We start from the raw sequence: 20,091 nt of genomic DNA, 5'->3' as shown, positions 1-20,091 counted from the left end.
TATGGAATGCAAAGTGTTTTCTCTGGTTGTTGTTGTTTTGGATAATTTAAACATTTTTTGTTTTCTAACTCACTTTGTTGATAATTTTTAGCAGATTTTTTCCCCCAATCACGATGTTCTATTCCTTAACCAAACAAGTGTTAGTTTATTTTAATGACATTTGAGGCAAAATTTGATTATAAAACAAACAAACAAAAAAATCCCTCATCAGTTTATGCGCATCCTTCTAAGGCTGAATACCTCCAGTCTCCACGTGAGTGATGCCCTGCGCTAGGGATTATGGCAACATGGTGTCTTGAATAGGTACAATGAAGGTGTAGGATCATGTGTGCAGACTTCCAGAATGACAGTCTCATCGCTGAAGTCTAATTGAGTTCACTAAACTCAAGGGAAAGACACTCTAAGCTGCAGAGTGACCAGGACAGGGCTCCCCCCTATTTGGCTGGTTATGCTAATAGTCGTCCCCTGAGAGAGGGCACACATGCCACACCATGGTGGGGGAGGAGGGGGAGCATGAGAAAGGCTAGGGCAGAGTGAGAGGAAGAGATTGGTAGGAACACTTAGCGTGGTCTCTGCAACAAGGAGATGGGCAAGGCTAGTGAGCAGGCTAGTTTGAGTAATTTCTGTAGGCTATGGGGCATAGGATCTGGTCCTGGTTACTTTACATCTGGCCTTGGAGTTGCTGGGCAAAGGAGTAATGACCTTTAGTGGGACCTCCATAAATGAGGTGATGGCAGGTGAGCTGTGCCGTGACTGCGTAATTCTTGAAGGGTGCATGCCCGTGCAAGCCTTGACCATCTGTAGGGTTAGTTCACCCTAGGAGGGATGCTGTCTAGAGGAACAGCAAGACCCAGATGTCAAAACATCAAAATCTGACAAATAAAATGCAAGGTTAATTCATTTTAAGGGGCACACACTGCAGCTGGTCCAGAAGCCAAGAAAGGTGAAACGGAACAAAACCCCAGACATTGGCCTCCTCACTGTAAGCGAAGGGGTCAGGCTCTGAGATGACGGGATGAGAAAAGATGCTGGGAAATGAGCACCTGCTCTCTAAGGAGAAGGGAAGAGTGGCTGTGAGTGGAATCCAGGGAGGTTCTGAGGGAAGTCCAGGTGTTGGACTTGGAGGTTAGCATGGAAGCATGGTAAGGATGATCTGGCCTACAGAGTGTGCGGGGGGGGGGGGGGGCACTAGACTGAAATCAACAATCATGGCACAGGTTCTGGACTAGAGGCAAGTCCTTCCTTGTCCCACATCTCAGGGGACATTGGTCATAGTTGAAAACAGTTTTGATTAGCATACCTTGGAGATGAGGAAGAAGTCTACACTGGAATGCAGTAGATTAAAGTGGGGTGTGGCCAGGCATGGTGGTTCACACCTTTACTCCCCACAGAGAGTGAGGTAGAGGCAGTCGGATCTTTGTGAGTTTGAAGCCAGCCCGATCTATGTAATGAGTCCCAAGACAGCCAGAGCTACATAGGTACCTAGTGAGATTCTGTCTCAAAACAATAAGAACAACAAAACAACAACAACAAAAAGGAAGAAAGAAGAAAGAAAGAAAGAAAGAAAGAAAGAAGAAAGAAAGAAAGAAAGAAAGAAAGAAAGAAAGAAAGAAAGAAAGAAAGAAAGAAAGAAAGAAAGAGAAAAGGTCAGGGGTGCTATCATATAGAGATAGCTGTCCTGCCCCAACCCTCGCCAACAAAGAGATGTTCTGACTGAATTTCAGCAGTGTCAAGGACAGGGAACCATGAGTTAGAGGAAGGGTTGATAAGGAAAAGAGGCACAGGAATTTGATGGCTGAGGTCAGCAGGACTTCATGTTCTCTAGGACCTGGCCTGAGGCAGAAAAGGAGAAAGACTAAGAGCTGCTATTGGTAAAGTATTTGGTCTCTCAAAACCTGTCAGTCAGGGGCTGGGGACAGAGGAGGGAGATGCTGGTCTAAGCACACAAAGATCAGTTAGACAGTTTTGAAACTCTATTTTGTAGCACAGTGACTATAGTTAACAGCACGAGTGGGCAAGCACAGTGTCTCATGCCTATCACCCTAGCTACTCAGGAGGCTGGTGCAGAAGAATAACAAAACCAAGCCTACCGGGGCAACATGTCAAGACTTTGCTCAAATAATGATAATAACAACAATGATGACAAAGCAATATATACTGCTATCAGGTTGATCTTCTATGTTCTTACCACAAAAAAAAAGACAATTATATGTGGTAATAGTTATGTGAATTATCTTCATCATTTCATGATATATACATACATCCAGGCATCACAACAGACTTGATGAACACACTCCAGTCTTCAGTAATTGTAGGTGACTGAATGATTATGTTACTCTCCCATAAATACCATATTCCACAAGTGCTCAGATCCTTTATATAAAGTGGTGCAGTATTTGCCTATAACCTGTGAACAGTCTTCCGTATTCTTTGGGTTAGTTACAGCTAATTTCTAAAACAATACAAGTGCTGTTGCATACAGTTTAACAAGACAAAAAGTCTGTTCAGCTTCAGTAAACATGAAAATTTTTAAGTACCTCTTGGTCCTAGGTTGATTGAATCCACAGATGTAGGGCCCATGAATACAAAGCATTAGATATATGAATATATGTGAACATATTCATATATATGAATATATATGTATTTATATGAAGGCAGCGGTGAACTGCAAACTTAAGAAGAAGAGAAAAGGGGCTGGAGAGATGGCTCAGCAGTTAAGAGCACTGAGTGCTGTTCCAGAGGTCCTGAGTTCAATTCCCAGCAACCACATGCTGGCTCACAACCATCTGTAATGGAATCTGATTCCCTCTTCTGGTGTGCATGAAAACAAAGTATATGTTCATACATATACAATAAATAAATAAATCTTAAAAAAAAGAAGAAGAAGAAGAAGAGAAAAAATAAGAGAGAATCCTTGTTCTATCCCTAAAATGGTACTTCTTGAGGGCAGGAATTGTATGTGTTCAGTTTTGGCAAAAACCCAACTATGATGTTATTCAAAAACTTTTTGTTGAACAAGTGATATTTAAAAGTTAAATTAGATGCAGCATTCTCTTCACTTGGAGCCTTGTAAGTTTGATGAAAGTCCCCCATGAGCTGGGTTTGCATTTTAGATTCTGATAAAGGCAGAGCTTTTCCCAGAATCTATTATCTCTTTTTCTTATCCATCATACAGACTCCTGGGCCCTCATCAGACACTTCATAAATATCCTGCTATTTATAACCCATTTCCTACGTTTATTGAACTTTGTATTTGTACCTTGGTAATCACATATATGAGTACAATACATTAAGATCGTGCCCACCAGCTCTCTGCTCCCTGCCCTGACTCTTGGCTGACCCTAACTGCCACACACCCTCCCAACTTCATGTTTGGTTTTTCTTGTATTTTCCTCCTTTATCTGGTCTTTCCCAAAGGGAGATGCAAGTATCCTCGTTACAACCTGTGGTGATGATTTGAGGAATTCCATTGACAAATGCTTTCCTAGTGACGGTTTTGTGGTTTTTATAAATAAGCATACGGCTATGACATCATAGCTCTGTTTCCTGGATAGTCTTCTTTAGGACAAAGGTGCAGTTTAAAAGATGAGTCTAGTTTAAAGTTTAAATAAATGACAGTGTTCATAGATGATAAAGGAAATTGGTTATAGAGGTGTAAGAATTACTAGTTTAGAGACCATTAGTATGCTAGTTGGTTTTTGCCAACTTAATACAAATAAGAGTCACCCAGGAAGAAAAGTCTCCATCAGATTGGCCTGTGGGCAAGCTTGTGGTACATCTTCTTGATTAGTGAATGATTGGAGGGCCCAGCTCACTGTGCATAGAGCTACTCCTGGGTAAGGAGGTGGTCCTGGATTACATAGGAAAGCGGGCTGACCAAGCCATGGAAAGTCAGCTAATGGGCAGAGTTCCTCTGTGCCCTCTGATTCAGTTCCTGCCTCAACTTCCCTCAGTGACCTGGGAGCTATAAGAAAAAATAAATCCCTTTCCCGGCCTCAGTTAGTTTGGGTAAATGTTTCACGGCAACAGGATACAAACTAGCATAACCAGTTAAACCCACTTGATGTTCATTCTGCTACCCACAGTAAGGTGCTCAATTGTTTCCGCCAAGATCGTTAGCCAGGTATTCCAAACAATTTACTTAAATTCTCTCTGATAATGATTTTTGAAATCATATGTCAATTCTTATACGTGCAGTATTTCTAGACAATCTCTTTGGTTTCATTAACCTCTCATTAGTCTTGAACAATTTCTGCACTTTAAATTGCTATGTTTGACTTACTATCTGGCCCAACAGCTCTTCCCTTCCCATGAGAGCTGCTCTGAGGACTGGGGTCTAGGTGGGGGGATATGAATAGACACTGCTAGGTAGGAACACCACACCAAATAAAGCCCTTGGGGTCAACCACACTACGGTTCAGGATGGGGACCTGTGAGATGTTACTGGAATCCAAATCAGAAGGCCAAGAGGTCTGCCTTCCAAGGAAAATGGAAAGAGTAAATAAAAAACCCAAATTAGTAATTAAATACTAGATATTAATTTAGAATAAGTACTATGATACTCTGTGTCATAAAGAAGTAGGCTTGGAGGGGTAAAACTTGGTGGGGAAATCCTAATGGCCCTCTTGCTGCCTACAATTATCTGGCTCTGAAATTGACTATCACTGTCATGAAGTACGCTTGAAACTGTTTCAACGGATCAGAAATATACATACAGACAGACAAACAGACTTACCTATATACATGTCAATGCATATACAATGATACATGTATAAATCCAGTGTGCTGCGTTGCCATACTTCTTTGCAAAGAATTCTCATTTGGTGATAGTTTCCCCAAATACATAGCTTTTCTGGAGATGTTAATTGTTTCTTTGCTCTATACTAACTGGTTCTCTGAAGGGCTCAGTAGAACTTTAAAGTATAAGTAAAATACAAAAGACCTTCTTAATCACATATCCTTTAAGTGGGGTGAGTTCTTAATGAATAAAAATAGACATATATGACTTCTACAACACAATCATGAAGTGGGGAGCCAAGGACACACATTCATGCTTTATTCTGCCAATACAATAGCAAAATAGGATGATTCTGTGTGGTCAAACAATGAAATCTGACAAGTAAATAAGAAATGGATCAAGAGTCTTGAACTTATCAAGAGCCTGTTCTTCAAAACAAAGGATCCCATTCGTTACCCACTTGCCTTCTGTCCTCTCCGTCCTACACAGTAACACTGTTAATGTTACATATCCTGCCACTGAAGAGTACTTTGTTGCCATGTTTGGCTAGAGGCACTGCTGAGTTAATCTTTTGCCTGTGTTGAGTTTCTGGTGTCTTCAGTTTAGGGTAAATGCGAAAAACAACATCTCCCCACTCAAGAATGAAAGCGAGAGAAGAGAATGAGTGATGCTGAGTCATATTGGCATCACACTGTACTAAATTGCATCATCATGTGGGTTAGCCAAGGGAGACTGTTTCCAAAGGGTTTATTACCAGTCTCAAATGGGTGCCTCAGTTTGAAGTGTTCGATGGGGATATGGGAGCATCTGAGAGACCCAAATCCCCATAAAATTCCTTGGCTATGGCTGAGACCAAGACATGGCCCATCATGGAAAGTCCAGAGTAAGATGTCATCTTTCTGTGGTTCCCCTAGGTGTGCTCTGGGGTCTCCTGGTGATTGAAGAGGGCTTTGCAGGGAAGATCTGTGTTTATAAATAATGCATTTCCTTTGTCTTGCAGGAATTCTGGAGGCAGAGGTACAATCAGATCAGCTGTGAACAGCTTACATAGCAAATCTAATAGGTTTGTAAATTAGATTTTGTGTTCATTTGTTTTTGCTGTAAGGCAGCTATTAATCTGCTTCTCCTCTTTGCTGGATAGTGCCCTTCTTACTTAGCAAATAGATCTGTTTCATTTCACTTTGGTTTTGCATTTCCTTAATCACTTTTGAGGGGAGTTGTCAATAAGAGAGCACATGAAATGGTCCATGGGGCTAGAGAGGTTGCAGAGATGGAACACACAAAGGGGTAAAAGTTACCTTCTGGAAAAGTGCCCGCCCTCTTTATAGAGCTTGAAGTACCATCAACTTACTTGTAACCTGCATTTTTTGCTGAGCAGCGGAGCCCCTGAAGCAAGCTAGGACTTTAATCCAATTTCATTGTAGTTGACGGCTTGTCTGGGAGGTTGAAATGGGAATAAAGCATTCGAGAACTGTGCTGAGACATCTTAAAATATGTAGGGAGTCAACTAAGTAATGTTAACTCTAATTATTGGATGTGCATTATTCTAAATTCTGAAAGAGCACTCTTACATTGTGTTACTGGAAGCCTTTGGGACAGTCTTCAGCCAGGGGAACTGTGCAAATGCTTTGCAAGGCAATAAACACAGACGTGCAGCAGATACCCCATGCTTCTAATTCTCTATTCTCCACAAAATGATGAGTGCACCATAGCTCTGATCTCTGTCTCAAAGCCCAGGCTTAACGAGCAGGGAGCCAAGTATCAAGACCCTTGACATGACAAAGACTACTGTTCAAACTGATGTTCTTGTTTTACTTCTTCAATGCCTTGTTTTGAAACTTCTGGGAACCAGAGGTCCACAACATTTGGAGCCAAATTTGTTATTTATTCTTCCATATTTTTTTAGATATTTTGACAGTACCTGACCTGTAAAATATGTCTGATCTTGACCTTGCAGAACTGGCTGGAGAAACTGTTCCCTCTATCCTTGCCATCATTGCTTCTACAGCTCTAATGGCCTCAACCATATGGCACTTCAAATGAAGCGTATCTTTTGGCTAAACTACAAATATGGCAGAAATAAAGAAAGCCACATGTCCCTATATTTTTCTCTGTTGTACTTTGGAAAGATGCCCCCTTTTGGAGAAAGGTGACCCTACCCCCAAAGCCCAAGTCTCCATGGTAACTTGAGGATGCACTGTCAGATGAAGTCTGAGAACTGAGCAAAGCCTTGGAAGCCAGGCAGCACCAGATTCAACACTGAGTTTTCTAGGTAGGGCTTCGAGAAAGTAAATTCACCATCTAGGTCTTAGTATCCTGTTCAATTAGATTAATAAAGCAGCAATGTAGGAATGCTGAATATAAGGCTGTATATAGCCTAGTTCCTGAGATGATGAAGACATTCACTGGACACCCGCTGCTGTCACTGGATGTACTGATAGCATCAGAGATTGCTGACTGAGGGTGAAGCTCAAGAGTTGGAAGGTGAAGCAACTTAACCCCGAAATGTACCTATAGCATTTAGAGGTGTCATGGGTCCTGAAGGGCACATTCGTGGAAGAAAACCAATCTCCTTCAGTAGTCCAGCTGGCTTTGTATAAAACATATGAGTCACGTACACAAAGCTTGTCCCTGTGGGTATGTAAGCCAGGCCCTTTATTATACAGACATGAAGACAGAAGACAGAAACCTGAAGGGACTTTGCCATGCCCTCTAGTCGAATAGCCATAGAGCCAGGGATAAAGTTCAGCACTAGGTCTAGCAATGGATGATCTCCTGGATAGGTAGGAACTGGGTTCAGATTGTTACCATTATCAGTGTCCCAATCCTGCACTTCTTTTTTTACCTTGTACCCAAGAGAAGTCTGGAGACCCCACCTGGAGATTTTTGAGCAAGTCCCCTCTACAAACCTCCACGATCCAATAGCTCTGCAGAAGTTTTCTTCCTGAGTGTGGCTGCTGCCATGCAAAATGCCCAGTTTCTGCCAGTCATGATGTTTTTAGGAAGACCATGTCCCATCCCAGACAGTAAGATATCTCTGTCACTCACCCCTACTAGTATAAGTTGCATCAAATATTGGCGGTCTTAGGATGTGACCGCTGTACTCATGGTTCTGAGTCTACTGTCCTTGCCTCTTGCCACACATACGTAGGCACTAAGTCCCAGGGCTGGAAAGATAGCTCAGTTGGTAGAGTGCCTGAGGCATAAGCATGAGCAGATGTGGTCCATCTGAAGGACTCATATAAAACAACAACAACAAAACTAAAGCAGGTTATCAAGGTGTGCACTTCTCTGGAGCTGCCTAGCTAGATGGTCCAACTGAAGTAGAAAGGTCCAGGTTCAATGAGAGACGCTGCCTCAAAAAATAAGATGGAGAACAATTGAGAAAGACACCTGCCAACCTCCTTTGACCTACACACACACACACACACACACACACACACACATACACACACACACACCAGTATTAGAAGGATGCAGTCACACCCATCTTTCTGGAGCCCTGGGTGGTGGTAGGAAACAATACTGGTCCTTTAAGAACTCTAGAACCTCAGGGCCTAGTATATTCCACTTAGATGCCTTCTTTCTGTAAACATTGAGACGGTGGCTCAGAGAGGTAAGGTGATTTACCCATGGACGCCCAGCTTGTAAAACCTACCCATGATACATTCTGCTTCCTTTCATAAAACCATAAAATGTCAACGTCTGGGCTGTTTCCTTCCACAAGTCCCCTTAAGCCTGCATGCTAGATAAAGTACATCAGCCACACTCTGAACCCTTTCATGGTCTATCCCTCTGCAAAGCTATGAGACAAATGCTGAGAGCCAGGGGAGTAAGGAATATGGAGGGATGGACAGGGCAAGTGTGCCACACAGGGTAGACCCTAAAAGATTTTTCTCCCTGCCTGCATAAAGCAAAACAGCACTGAGTTCAGGCATTGCTAACAAGATTTCAATTTTTTGAACTTGGCTGTTCCAGGATAAATGTAGAGGACAGAGGTGTTTGGTTTGAACTCTCAAAAGCTGTAGAACTCAGCATTACAAACCCACTTATTATTCTAACTGAGACAATGTGCTGCCAGCTAGACAAAGGGAACTTGGGACGTGACACACATGTGTCTGTGTGCACTGGCGGGAGGCAGGCTGGCTTTCTAGACTGCCTTCAAAGGTATCAGCGTAGCCTGGTTTCTTAGAAACCTACTAGCATAGATTTCAAGTATCTGAGTTCAAAAGTCCTCTCATGCCTGCTGTCCCTGAGTCAAACAGAAGTTTATATCCGATATTGTGATCTGTCTCAGGGATACAAAGCCAGCCAGCTCTTCCTCCGTGCCAGGCTTCTCAGAACCAATTTCAATGTCAAATTGAACAAGTGGTTATTTACTGGACACCTGCTATGTTAAGCTCTTATGAAATGGAGAAATGAATGAGTAAAATCCCCCACTTGAAGTCTAGAAAGACCGGAAGATACAAGATAAATAACTCTATCATAGGTAGATGTTTTTTTTCTATCAGGAAAAAAAGCGATGGAGGGGCCAAAGAGATGGCACAGTGATCAAAGTGACTTGCCACAAAGGCTGACCATTCAGGTTCAATCCCCAGGACCCACATGGTGGGAGAAGAAAATGGAAGAAGAGAAGAACTGTCCTCTGACCTTTGCAAACACACAGACACACACACAGACACGCACAGTAATTTCAAAAGGTTTTATAAAGCAGAAAATGATAGGAATGAGAGGAGGAGGAGGAGGAAGCCGCAGGCTACAAGGACATTGGCCTGTGGGGGTTTAGTGACCTTTGTTAAATTTGCCGGCCATCGTGTAATAGTTCATGCTTTGCCCTTGTGGATTTTTTTCTTTGTAGCTAAGAAACTGTCCTGGCAGAGACTGCCTATTTCCCTGGAAGCACAGAGATGGGAGGGAGGGAAGAGCAGTTGTGGGGCTCCACTTCCTGTTTCTAAGAACCAACGTCTGTAGGCTATTCCTGAGGGAGAGAGTTCGTGCATTCTAGAAGATAAATAGACTTCCCTTCTCAGGTAATAACTGCAATTTCACTCTTGTGAAGTTTACATTCAAGCCGGTGCAAAAACAAAACTATTAGACTTGTCATGGGCAGGCTCACGGATCATGTCTACCTTCATGTTTTTTTTTTCCTCCCCCTTCCAGAGCTGAAGTTGTAATAAATGGCTCTTCACCGCCAGCTGTGGTTGACAGAAGTAATGAAAGCATTAAGCACGGCATCCAGCCAGCCTCGTCCAAATGGAGACACAACCAGACGCTTTCTCTGAGGATCAGGTACAGGTCATTACCTACAGAACAAGAGAGAAAGGGGCAGGCCTGGCCCTCTTTACCATGAGCCACCAAATTGTTGTTCTCTTTTATTTAAAGAAGTCAGGATAGAAGTAAAATATATTCTTCCCGAAGAAACAGGTTTCATCCGTTAAATGATCAATTAAATATCAAAAGCTGGGACAAGCCCAGCCACAGGCCCATGCGGATATGCAGCCCTTTGAGCAAAGAGAGAGAGTGGGTATGCCCCTAGGGTCCTCCGTACAGGTCAGGAGCCCTGCTCCTAGGCAGTGCAGGTGTCTCTTTCTCTGGTATAAAGAGTTGCTTCCGGGTTGCCTCTACCTGGTACTTGTGTCCCTATTCTGTGACAGTCCTTCACCTCGTCTGCCACCTCCCGTTGCTGTCGTAGAAAGAAATGCTGTCTGCTCACGGCCACCCACATGAGAATGCAGAACCTTAGCCGAGAGACCCAGAACTGGCCTGATACCTGGCGGGCCACCAAGAGGGTAGTCTGTCTAAGCCAGAGAAAAGTTTTTGTTCTGCCCTAGCACCCTCAGATAGCAGTCATCCTTGGGTGGTAGACATGGAGAGGAATTGTAACGTCAGCACTTGGGACTTCGGGTGATTAGCCCAGCGGATTCTCGTTTCCAGGCACTGAGCTGCAGCCTGGGGCTGCTGGCATGAATAGACATGTTAAGCAGAAAAATACAAAAATAAGCAAAGACAGACAACTCAGTAGGACGGCCACACCAGGACCATATCTTGCAAAAATGTGAAGCAAAGGAGGGAGTTAGTCATTTTCTCAGGGGTCCAAGATGGCTACCAGGGAAGGCTGGCTTATAGCGGTATGTTTTGAAGGATAAGTAGGAGTCCATCAGGTGTGCGATGCTGTTTCCTGCATGCACAGGGTCTGAATATGGTGTTTGTGACCAGGGCTGCAAGAGAACTGAACAGAAGACAGGGAATGCGGGAGGGAATGGCTGGATGATCCCCCAGCCATCAGCACAGTGCAGCAAATGTGAAGAGTCACATACAATACAGCACACAGCAGGGAGCTGCTCCATCCAGTGCCTCTGCCCCCTAGCTGTAGATGTTTCCTGGGTAGGCAAAATAGAGCATAGGACTAGAGCATTGACATCCAGGAACCCAGTAACTGAGGGGCCAGCTGGAAGAGCTGCCACCAGGCCCACCCTGTCTCAGTACCTCTTTTAGAGCCAACTAAATGAGACCCTCCCTCACTGCATTGTCCTGACAGCCATGCCCTTTCCCCTGGGGCACCGTGGAACCGGCAAGATGGCTGCACAGAAGCAGACCCCACGCACCTGCAGCTAGCACCACAGCAGTTATTCTGCCCCATATGGTCTAGAAGCCCGAGTTCTGTTCTGAGCACTGCTCCGGCAGCTCCAGGACAACCCTCCTTATCGCCTCTGCTGGCTTCTGGGAACTCTGGGCAGCCCTGTGGTTGTATCAGCCTGACATCTATCTGTCCCTTCCTCACGTCTGAGTTGGTATAGCCTCATCCTCCATGTCTCACAGGAAACTGTCACTGGATTTAGAGCCCCCAGGGAATCCAAGATGGTCTCATCTCCAGATCCTCAGTTACATCCGCCAAGACACTGTTTCTGATTAAGAACACATCCACCGGTTCCGGGTTTAGGAACCGGCCATATGTGTTGGGTGGCCATCATATCTCATGTTCCCCACCATAGCACCTGAGGGTAAAATCCTACCGCCAGCACCTACCCACTTCAGCTTCTTCTGGCCCTTTTCTGTAGGAACTCTGAAAAGATGAGGAGTAGAGACATACACATACACGCGGACACACATACATGTGCATGCTTACACAGATGAACGCACACACACCATTTGTGAAGAAGAGCAGACCGTTGCTTCCAGGAGTCTGCAGATACCAGCCACTGTAGAAGGAACAATATGCCTCCACCCAGAGGGAAAAGGAATTTCCCTCTACTCAATTAGTTGCCAGAATTATTCACAATAAAGGATTCTGTGAGTGATTTGGAATGATATTTAATAATTGATTGTAATTTCTCATAATTAGTTAGAAATTAATTCCCTCACAGAGGTATTTATTTATGAGTTTTCTGGGGGCTTTCTTTGCTTTTAAATACTTTAGGGTAAGCAATTGCAAGGGATATTAGCAATTTCCAAGCTATATTAGCGTGTCAAGTTGTATAATCTTTACTGAAGTAGAGTAAATAAAATGCTTTTGTTTCCTGCTAAGAAGTAAAAAGTCCTCAGCCAAGGTGGATTCCCCTGCACTAATGTGACTGAGTGGCTAATGGATGGAGGCGCCATGCCCAAGGGCTTCTGGGTGTCCCTTGGCTATCTCAGAACATCCCAAACTTAGATGTACATCACTCATCTGCCCTGAGCCCCCCACTAAATCAGGCTCCCTTAGGTGTCAGCCACAGCTTCTAGATTCTTCCTGGTTTCCAAGTATCTACACATGCAGCCTGCTGGGACTCGCCTCAGGGTGCGCAGCTGTCAAGCTCTGCGGGCTCAAGGCTCAGGGTTACCATCTGCACATCTGAGGGCTTGCTGCAGGAGATCCGCTTAGTTGAGCTGATGACCGAAATCACCATCTTTTTGTCTTTTCGAGACAGGGTTTCTCTTGGCTGTCCTAGAACTCTTTTTGTAGACCAGGCTGCCCTTGAACTCGGAGATCCATCTGCCTTTGCCTCCCAGTTGCTGGTGTGGACTGTCTGTCATCTGTGTGTGGGGAAGGGTGGATGTACACGTGTAAGCATGTGCCTGTGGAGGGCAGAGATCAACCTCTGGCACTGTTCCTCAGGAACTGTACACACTGTTTTTTGAGACAGTCTCTCATTCGCCTGGAACCTGCTGAGTATGCTAGACTGACTAGCGCTTGAGCCCCGGGGATCTGTGTGCTTTCACCTCCCCAGCCCTGGAATTACAGGCACATGACCCTATGCCTGGCTCTTTTAAATGTGGGTTCTGAAGAGCAGACTTATGTTCTCATGCTTGCATGACAAGCACTTTCCCAACTCAGCTATCTCTCTACCCCCTTAGGCAGTTCTTTTTAAATTTTAATTAAAATATAATTACATCATTTTCCCTTTCCCTTTTCTCCCTCCAGCTTCTCTCATGTACCCCCTGCCCTCCTCTGTTTCAAACTCATGGCCTCTGTTTCTTCAGTTGGGGTGTGTGTGTGTGTGTGTGTGTGTGTGTGTGTGTGTGTGTGTGTGAATGTATGTATGTATATAGGTAGATGATAGATTGATAGATTAGATAGATGATAGATAGATAGATAGATAGATAGATACATAGATAGATAGATAGATAGATAGATAGATAGATAGATAGATAGATAGATATGCATGCAGCACCCTTCCAACTAAGGCAGTGTTTCTCAACCTGTGAGTGGAGACATCTTTGGGGTTGAATGACCCTAAATGTATAAACACAACCCGTTCATTCTGTATGTTGCTTGCATGTATATAAGATTTCAGAGCTGACCACTTGACATTGGATAGCTAACTGGGGGCTCTTCTCTGAGAAAACTATCTTACTCTCAGCATTCCTTAGCTGTCTGTAGTCCTTTGTCTAGTGTTTCAGGCCGTGTGAGACTTCTCTCTCCCACTAGAGCCTATTGGTGTCAAGGTCCTGGGGTTCAGATAAGTAGAGTTCTAGCTGGTACTCAGGCTTCTAGGGATAGGCTATATTAGGAGTAAATTCTCCTGGTGATTTCATGAAGATGCCTATTCCCTTCTGGACCTGACTGCATCCTTTTCCTGTGTTATACTAGAACTGTCCCTCTAAATCTAACTTACCCTGGAACCTAGAGAACTGTATTTTTATTACTTTCTTCTGAAGACACACAGAGAAACACTTCTCTGTTGGACCAGGAGGATGTCACAATTCATAAACCTCACTAGACAGCAACTAGAGGAATAAGAAGCAATCTACAAAACTGGCCAGTACACAGGCTAGGAGGTCACACTCACTAGACCTTACAGGTGAAAGTAGTAATTCCCCATCACAGTTCCACAGACCCATGCCAGTAGAAGCCCTCCTGGGAAAGCAGAGGACAATGAGGAATGATGGCACACACTACTCTGACTTCTTGTTCCTTTTAAGATCTTCCTGTTAGATGACAGTTTCCCTAAGATAGACAGTTTGATGCAGGGTGGGGCCACAGGGCTGTGTCTGCCCAGCACAAAAAATTTCCTGTCGTTTGTTCAGCACCCCTCCAACTAGGGCAGTGTTTCTCAGCCTGTGGGTTGAGACATCTTTGGGACCAAATGACCCTTTCACAAGGGTCACATATCAGATATTTACATTGCAATTCATAACAGTAGCAAGATCACAGTTATGAAGTAGCAATGAAAATAATTTTATGGTTGAGAGTCACCTCAACATGAGGCACTGTATTAAAGGGTCACAGTGTTAGGAAAGTTGAGCAACGCTGGTCTGGGGCCTTGTGTAAAAGCCTAGAGAGCGTTCCTGGGAGCATTTGAGTTCTGGATGTGCTCACCTGTTTTCTGGGTTGCAGCATCCTTGCAGGATGACAGAACAGAACATCTGAGCCAGTAAAGAGCATCTAGCAGCATGGCAACTTTCTTCATTTGGTTTTCACAGGAAGCAAATTTTAAAGTTCTTGGATGCGGAGAAAGATATTTCTGTCCTTAAGGGGACCCTGAAGCCTGGAGACATTATTCACTATATCTTTGATCGAGACAGCACAATGAACGTGTCCCAGAACCTCTATGAACTCCTACCCAGAACCTCACCCCTGAAGAATAAGCATTTCCAGACTTGTGCCATCGTGGGCAACTCGGGGGTCTTGCTGAACAGCGGCTGTGGGCAGGAGATTGACACCCACAGCTTCGTCATAAGGTAACCGTCCATCCGCAGCAAGCGCCTTGGCTCTGAGAGGCAGGTATCTTGAAGCTGAGTGGCTGAAACAAGACACGTTAGTTGGGTGCATCCTGTTATCAACCTTCACTGCTTGTCGTCATTGCTTTGAGAAAGCATTGGTTACTTGTCTCATTGCTGTGGCCAAACCTCTGACAAAAGCAACTTAAAGGAAGAAGGGCTTCGTTTGCAGCCCATGTTTTAAAGGTGGCAACAAGAGTATGAGGCAGCTGGTCAGATTGCACCTGTAGTTGGGAAACAGATAAGTGAAAGAAAAAAAGAAAGAAAGAAAGAAAGAAAGAAAGAAAGAAAGAAAGAAAGAAAGAAAGAAAGAAAGAAAGAAAGAAAGAAAGAAACAGCTAAGTGCTTGTGCTCAGCTCACCCCCCCCCCACACACACACCCTTCTTATTCATCCTGGAATAAGATTAGTCACCACAGGGAGCCTTGTCTCCCGATCAGAATGTACATCTAATCAATTAAATTACCCTCAGGGACAGGACAAGGGCATTGTATGACCCAGAGAGTTCAGGTGATTCTGGGTTATATCTAAGGTTGGGAATAACTGAGGGAATACAGAGGTGGGCAGACTATGTCCCTTAGTAAGTTTTGTTAAAAAAACAAAAACAAAACAAAACTATTATAACACAGCCATGTAAGGCCATCCTCACACTGCTAACGGCTTTCTGAGCAAAGCAGGGTTGTTTTTGCTAAAGCAACACAGAGCACATAGAGGCTGAAAGGCTGGAAATATTTATTGTCTGGCCCCTTACAGAACCAGCTTGTTCTCCGAACACTAGACAGAGCCTGGTACAAAAGGATTAAGAAAATCTAGATGGATACTTACTGGGCCAGAGCTGTAAAACTCTTCCCAGTGTTCTGAGAGGTGGTATTCCGCCTGTAATTTTAGAATCCTAGAGTCAAAACCTAGGAAATGAAGAGAGATAAAGAAACTCAACAGCCATTTTCTCTATGATGGCAGCTCTTGTTTTGCTATCACTGAGGATATTGTGACAGTTACCCATGGCCCTGACACCTGATCCTCGAGCCATACAAACTCAGGAACAAGGCAGTACTGTCTCCTGGACAAAAATAGGACACATGGTGGCTCATATTTCATCCCAAAGTTCTCCCAGCTCTGGCAGAAATGTGTGTCATATCTCACATTTCTGTTAAGACTGCCCTCATGCAAAGAGACTGTCATTCTAAGGCTTCAGGAGCATCATGACCGAACCAGAAGACATGGGAAGAAATAAGTGTAATGACCCCTGAATCCCCCAAGACTGGAGATGCTGCAATAGCCTAGGTACCAGTTACTTTCTTTTTGTTTCCCTTGGCTAGGTCTCCCTGTACCTGGCAGAGCCAATAGCTCTGTCCCTACCTTTCCAAGCCCTCTTCCAGTCTAAAGATTGGTTAAGAGAAAGTTTGGGGAGGAAAAGAAAGGAAAATGTGTGGGAACTTGTCTGACTGAAAGCAGGAGGGGTGATGGGGTAGAAGGATGGCTGTTAAAGTGGAGGACACAGAGCAGCTCCCCAGGTCAGCACCTCCAGAAGGCAGACAGCAGTGAGGTAGCCTTGCTGACCTACTGTAACCCTTACAGGACACGCCCCTTTCCTCTGTTATAAGTTTCCACAGTCAGCTTTCCATACCACCCTAAGCCCTTCTTCCACCTGGAGGGAGGAGGTTCACCCTGAACAAATACGGTTGGCATTATCAAATGGGGCTGGGGTGGCAAGCTCAATGAAAAGAGAATTTCTAGAGGCCATGGCCAAGGTAGGCCCACAGTTCCCGTTGTGGATTCTGAAGCTCAGTCTTAGTGCTGATGGTCATGTGACTTGGAATAGATCACTCCACCCTTCCTGGGCCTTGGTTATATCTGTAAAATGTTTGGGTTGCACTGGCTGGTTCTGAGGACGTCCCATGAGGAAGCCTTTCCAGACACTAAGCCAGCTTTCTCCTCCCTTGAATGTGGATACCGATCTCTGGCTTGTTGAAAGGCAGAGGCATCAGGCTTGGAGTGACCCCGAGACTAGATTTCCCCAAGACCCCAAGGGCGGTATGCAGGATGCACTTAGAGATAGGATATAGCATGATCAGCAGACCCCACATCTGTAAGCACACATATACTCACTCCCTCGTGCAAGCCCGAGAACATGAAGTCATGAACATTAGGAGAAATAGCATAGGTGGGCCTGCCCTGTGTCCCCACACGATGGTACACTGAGTATTCATTCTCTATAAACCTTGTGTCTCCACACCCCCAGACAGCGAGCTCCTGAAATGACAGCAGTCTTTTGTGTCTGTGTCTCGAGCGCCAGGATAAGGTCCTGCTAGCACACAGGAGGATCGCTCAGGGCTGTACACTGATGGCAAAGACCGAGAGGGTCTTAAGGGATGTCTGCCTCCGTGTATCAAAGCCCGAAAAATTAGTTGTCCTTGTTTATTTTTCTTCCCTCCTCCATGGGAGGGATACATGGGACATTGACACTCCCTCAGAAAACTACTGGGGAATAGGACAGGAGTCCTAGTAGATGCCAGCCCACACGGACCAAGAGAGCTTGTGACATGCAACACCTCCCACAAGGAAGAACAGACCGAAGAGGGGAGGATGGGGACGCAAGAACTGGTCCCAGAGGCTCTGTTGAGCAGATGCTGACTGCGCACTGACTGCTGGGACTTGGGGTGGCCAGGACAGCTAGGGTAGGCCCGAGAGGATGGCACAGACTGCGATGCTAGGATGAGGAGAGAGGCCATCCTCAGCTTCATTCTTCTGAGCAGCACACATGCATACACACACACACACAGAGGCACACACACAGACGTATACATATACTACACACACATATACACACGCCTACACATATACATGTATGCACACACATACACACACAGAGGCACACGTATACACATGTATATACCCCCATATACACACAGGGGCACACACTTACATATACAAACATACACACACATGCCTACACATATACATATGTGTACATACACATACTCACACATACATACACACACACACAAATCGCCATCAGCATAGCCCCTTAAGGTGTGCTGTGCCCTCCGCATGTCATTAATAGCATGCTCATAGCATTCAGTGTTAGCGTGTGCACATCTACGGGCTTATTTAACTCGCACACTCTCCCTCCCAGTGACATGACTAACAGCAACATCCTCACTGAGACAGAGCACTGGGCAAGCTTGGCCCCACAGAGCCCCACTCCCACCCCACGCAGGTGTGAGGCCCCTGCTTTGAGTAGTCCTGCCCTCGGAGGTTATGAATGCCTTGATGCCCCTTCCAGTAGAGGCCTTTCAGATTGTCACGATAGTAGTCAGTGTGTTTCCCACCTCCTGGTGAGGTGAGCCTGGCCAGGAGTAAATCCCCCTGCCTCTGCTCTCCAGAGTGGGCAGTCAGTCCACAAACAAGCCCAACTCTAAGCGCGCGCTGGAATCCTGGCTCACCTGGCCTCGGAGAGATACCGGTAGCTGGAGCCTCGAGACTTACCACTGGGCTGGAAGTACCACCCGTTCTCCCTCTCCACGGCATCTGAAGAGATCCCCAGCATTTCTCTCCCTAACAGTATTTAGGCCACAGTGTAAGACAGCAAGGCTGGGGCTAGGGACAGAAACCAGAGGTATTTGGGGAGGCTCTGAATGGTTCAGGAGCTTCTGAGTCAGACACCACTAAGTCTGAATCCTAATGTTCCCCTTCTGGCTCAGGGAATATGGGCAAATTAATTAGCAACTGAGGCTTTCCTCCCTCTTAGCTGTAAAACAGGATCATTATTAATACAGGTTCACATTAAAATGAGCTGGCCTGTGGAAAAATACTAGCCAAGTGGCCAGTGTAGCCCAGGGCTCAAGGATGCCAGCTAGCTAGCTATTTAGCTGACTTTCTTTCCCAGCCAAAGAGGAGAAGCTGTGGCTCCGAGGTGGGGCAGATGGTGTGTGTGAAATGATGGCCAGCCTCCACACTCCACACACGTGCTCCAGCTTCTCAAGTACATCTCCACCCGTCTGAAAATTTTTCTTGCCTTCTAGTTGCCAAGGGAAGACAGTGCTTCCTAGCTGCAGACTCAGTCCCCGGGGTCCCTCAGCACAGGCAGGAGGCCCTGCGAGCACACCTGGGACAGAATGCTTGAGGGACCCAAGGCCGTTAGCCAGTCCTCCAGTGAGGCTAATGGGCAGGCTGATGAGTTAAACAAGAGAATGCTGTATGCAGATCTGCCCACATTGCTCTTTTCCTCAAAACCCTTCAAGTGATCCCCTAGCACCGTCAGAGCCAAGTCCTTGCCTTGCATACCCAACCTCTACTATCTCATCTGGCTTCCCTCTCACTCCCTGTCTCATTTATGTAATATTTGTTAGTCAGACCAATTCACACACCTTCCTCTAAACACCCATGCTGTTCCACATTCTCTGCCCTCGGGCAAAATTTTTTGTGCCAAAAAAAAAAATTCCATAGCATGGTGTTTTTAAAGCTGCTTGGAACCCAGGGAAGAAGAGATTTTTAGAAAGTATATGTATGCACGTGCATATATACATATAAATTCTTAAGCTCTGAGGCCTGCTGAAGCAGGACTTGGGGAATCCTATTTTTAACAAGTCTCTGTGGGAATCTTCTGACTTTACAGACTAGAGACAAGCTCTTCTTCTGTACCTGTTCAGCAGCGCCCGTTTGCTCCTCCATCCTTTAGATTTCCCTCCCTGCTCTGACACCCGATAGCCCTCTACCCTGCAGAAAGATGACAGCAGTTAAGATCGGCTATGTTCTCGCTATGGTCCAGCAGCCTTCTGAGTACCCACTGTACATGTGGTCTCCATCACAGCCAAAGTGATGGAAGCTCTCAGGAAGCACAGAGAGGCTGAGAAATATGCCCAGGATCACACAGGTAGAGCATGTCAGATCTGAGTTTTGAATCCGAAAATCTGTCTTCTGAGCCCTGACTCTCATGATGGGTCACTTAAAGGGCCAAGGCACACCTATTAGGAGCAACCTAATTGTGGGACAGGGGGCAAGCACTGTTGTCCCTCTTTTAGACACTGGCCTCCAGAAGAGTGGCATTTTACGTCTAAGGAGCTCGGTAAACACTTGAGACAGGAGGAAGTGAAGGGATGATAGGAGGTGGTTGTGAAGAGAAAGAAACCAGTAGCGGCCACCTTCCCCAAA

At 45.3% G+C, this 20,091-nt stretch overlaps 1 protein-coding gene across 2 annotated transcripts in view; it reads left to right on the top strand.

The window, feature by feature from the left end:
- The window catches only part of St8sia2 (ST8 alpha-N-acetyl-neuraminide alpha-2,8-sialyltransferase 2), a 66,913-nt gene that overhangs the window by 30,716 nt on the left and 16,106 nt on the right, over window positions 1-20,091 (top strand). The window contains exons 2-4 of one of the 2 annotated variants that reach the window (XM_055623724.1): window positions 5,739-5,801; window positions 9,899-10,027; window positions 14,642-14,899. In XM_055623724.1, the coding sequence (XP_055479699.1) occupies window positions 5,739-5,801; window positions 9,899-10,027; window positions 14,642-14,899 (450 nt within the window). The remainder of the gene's footprint in view (window positions 1-5,738; window positions 5,802-9,898; window positions 10,028-14,641; window positions 14,900-20,091) is intronic. The other variant, XM_055623725.1, reaches the window with a different exon arrangement.

This window comes from Psammomys obesus, unplaced genomic scaffold (assembly GCF_907164565.1).
Source record: "Psammomys obesus unplaced genomic scaffold, mPsaObe1.curated_primary_1811, whole genome shotgun sequence".
Taxonomy (NCBI): domain Eukaryota; kingdom Metazoa; phylum Chordata; class Mammalia; order Rodentia; family Muridae; genus Psammomys; species Psammomys obesus.
The sequence above is the reverse complement of the archived record's forward strand: the minus strand, read 5'-3'. Positions and strand labels throughout refer to the sequence as shown.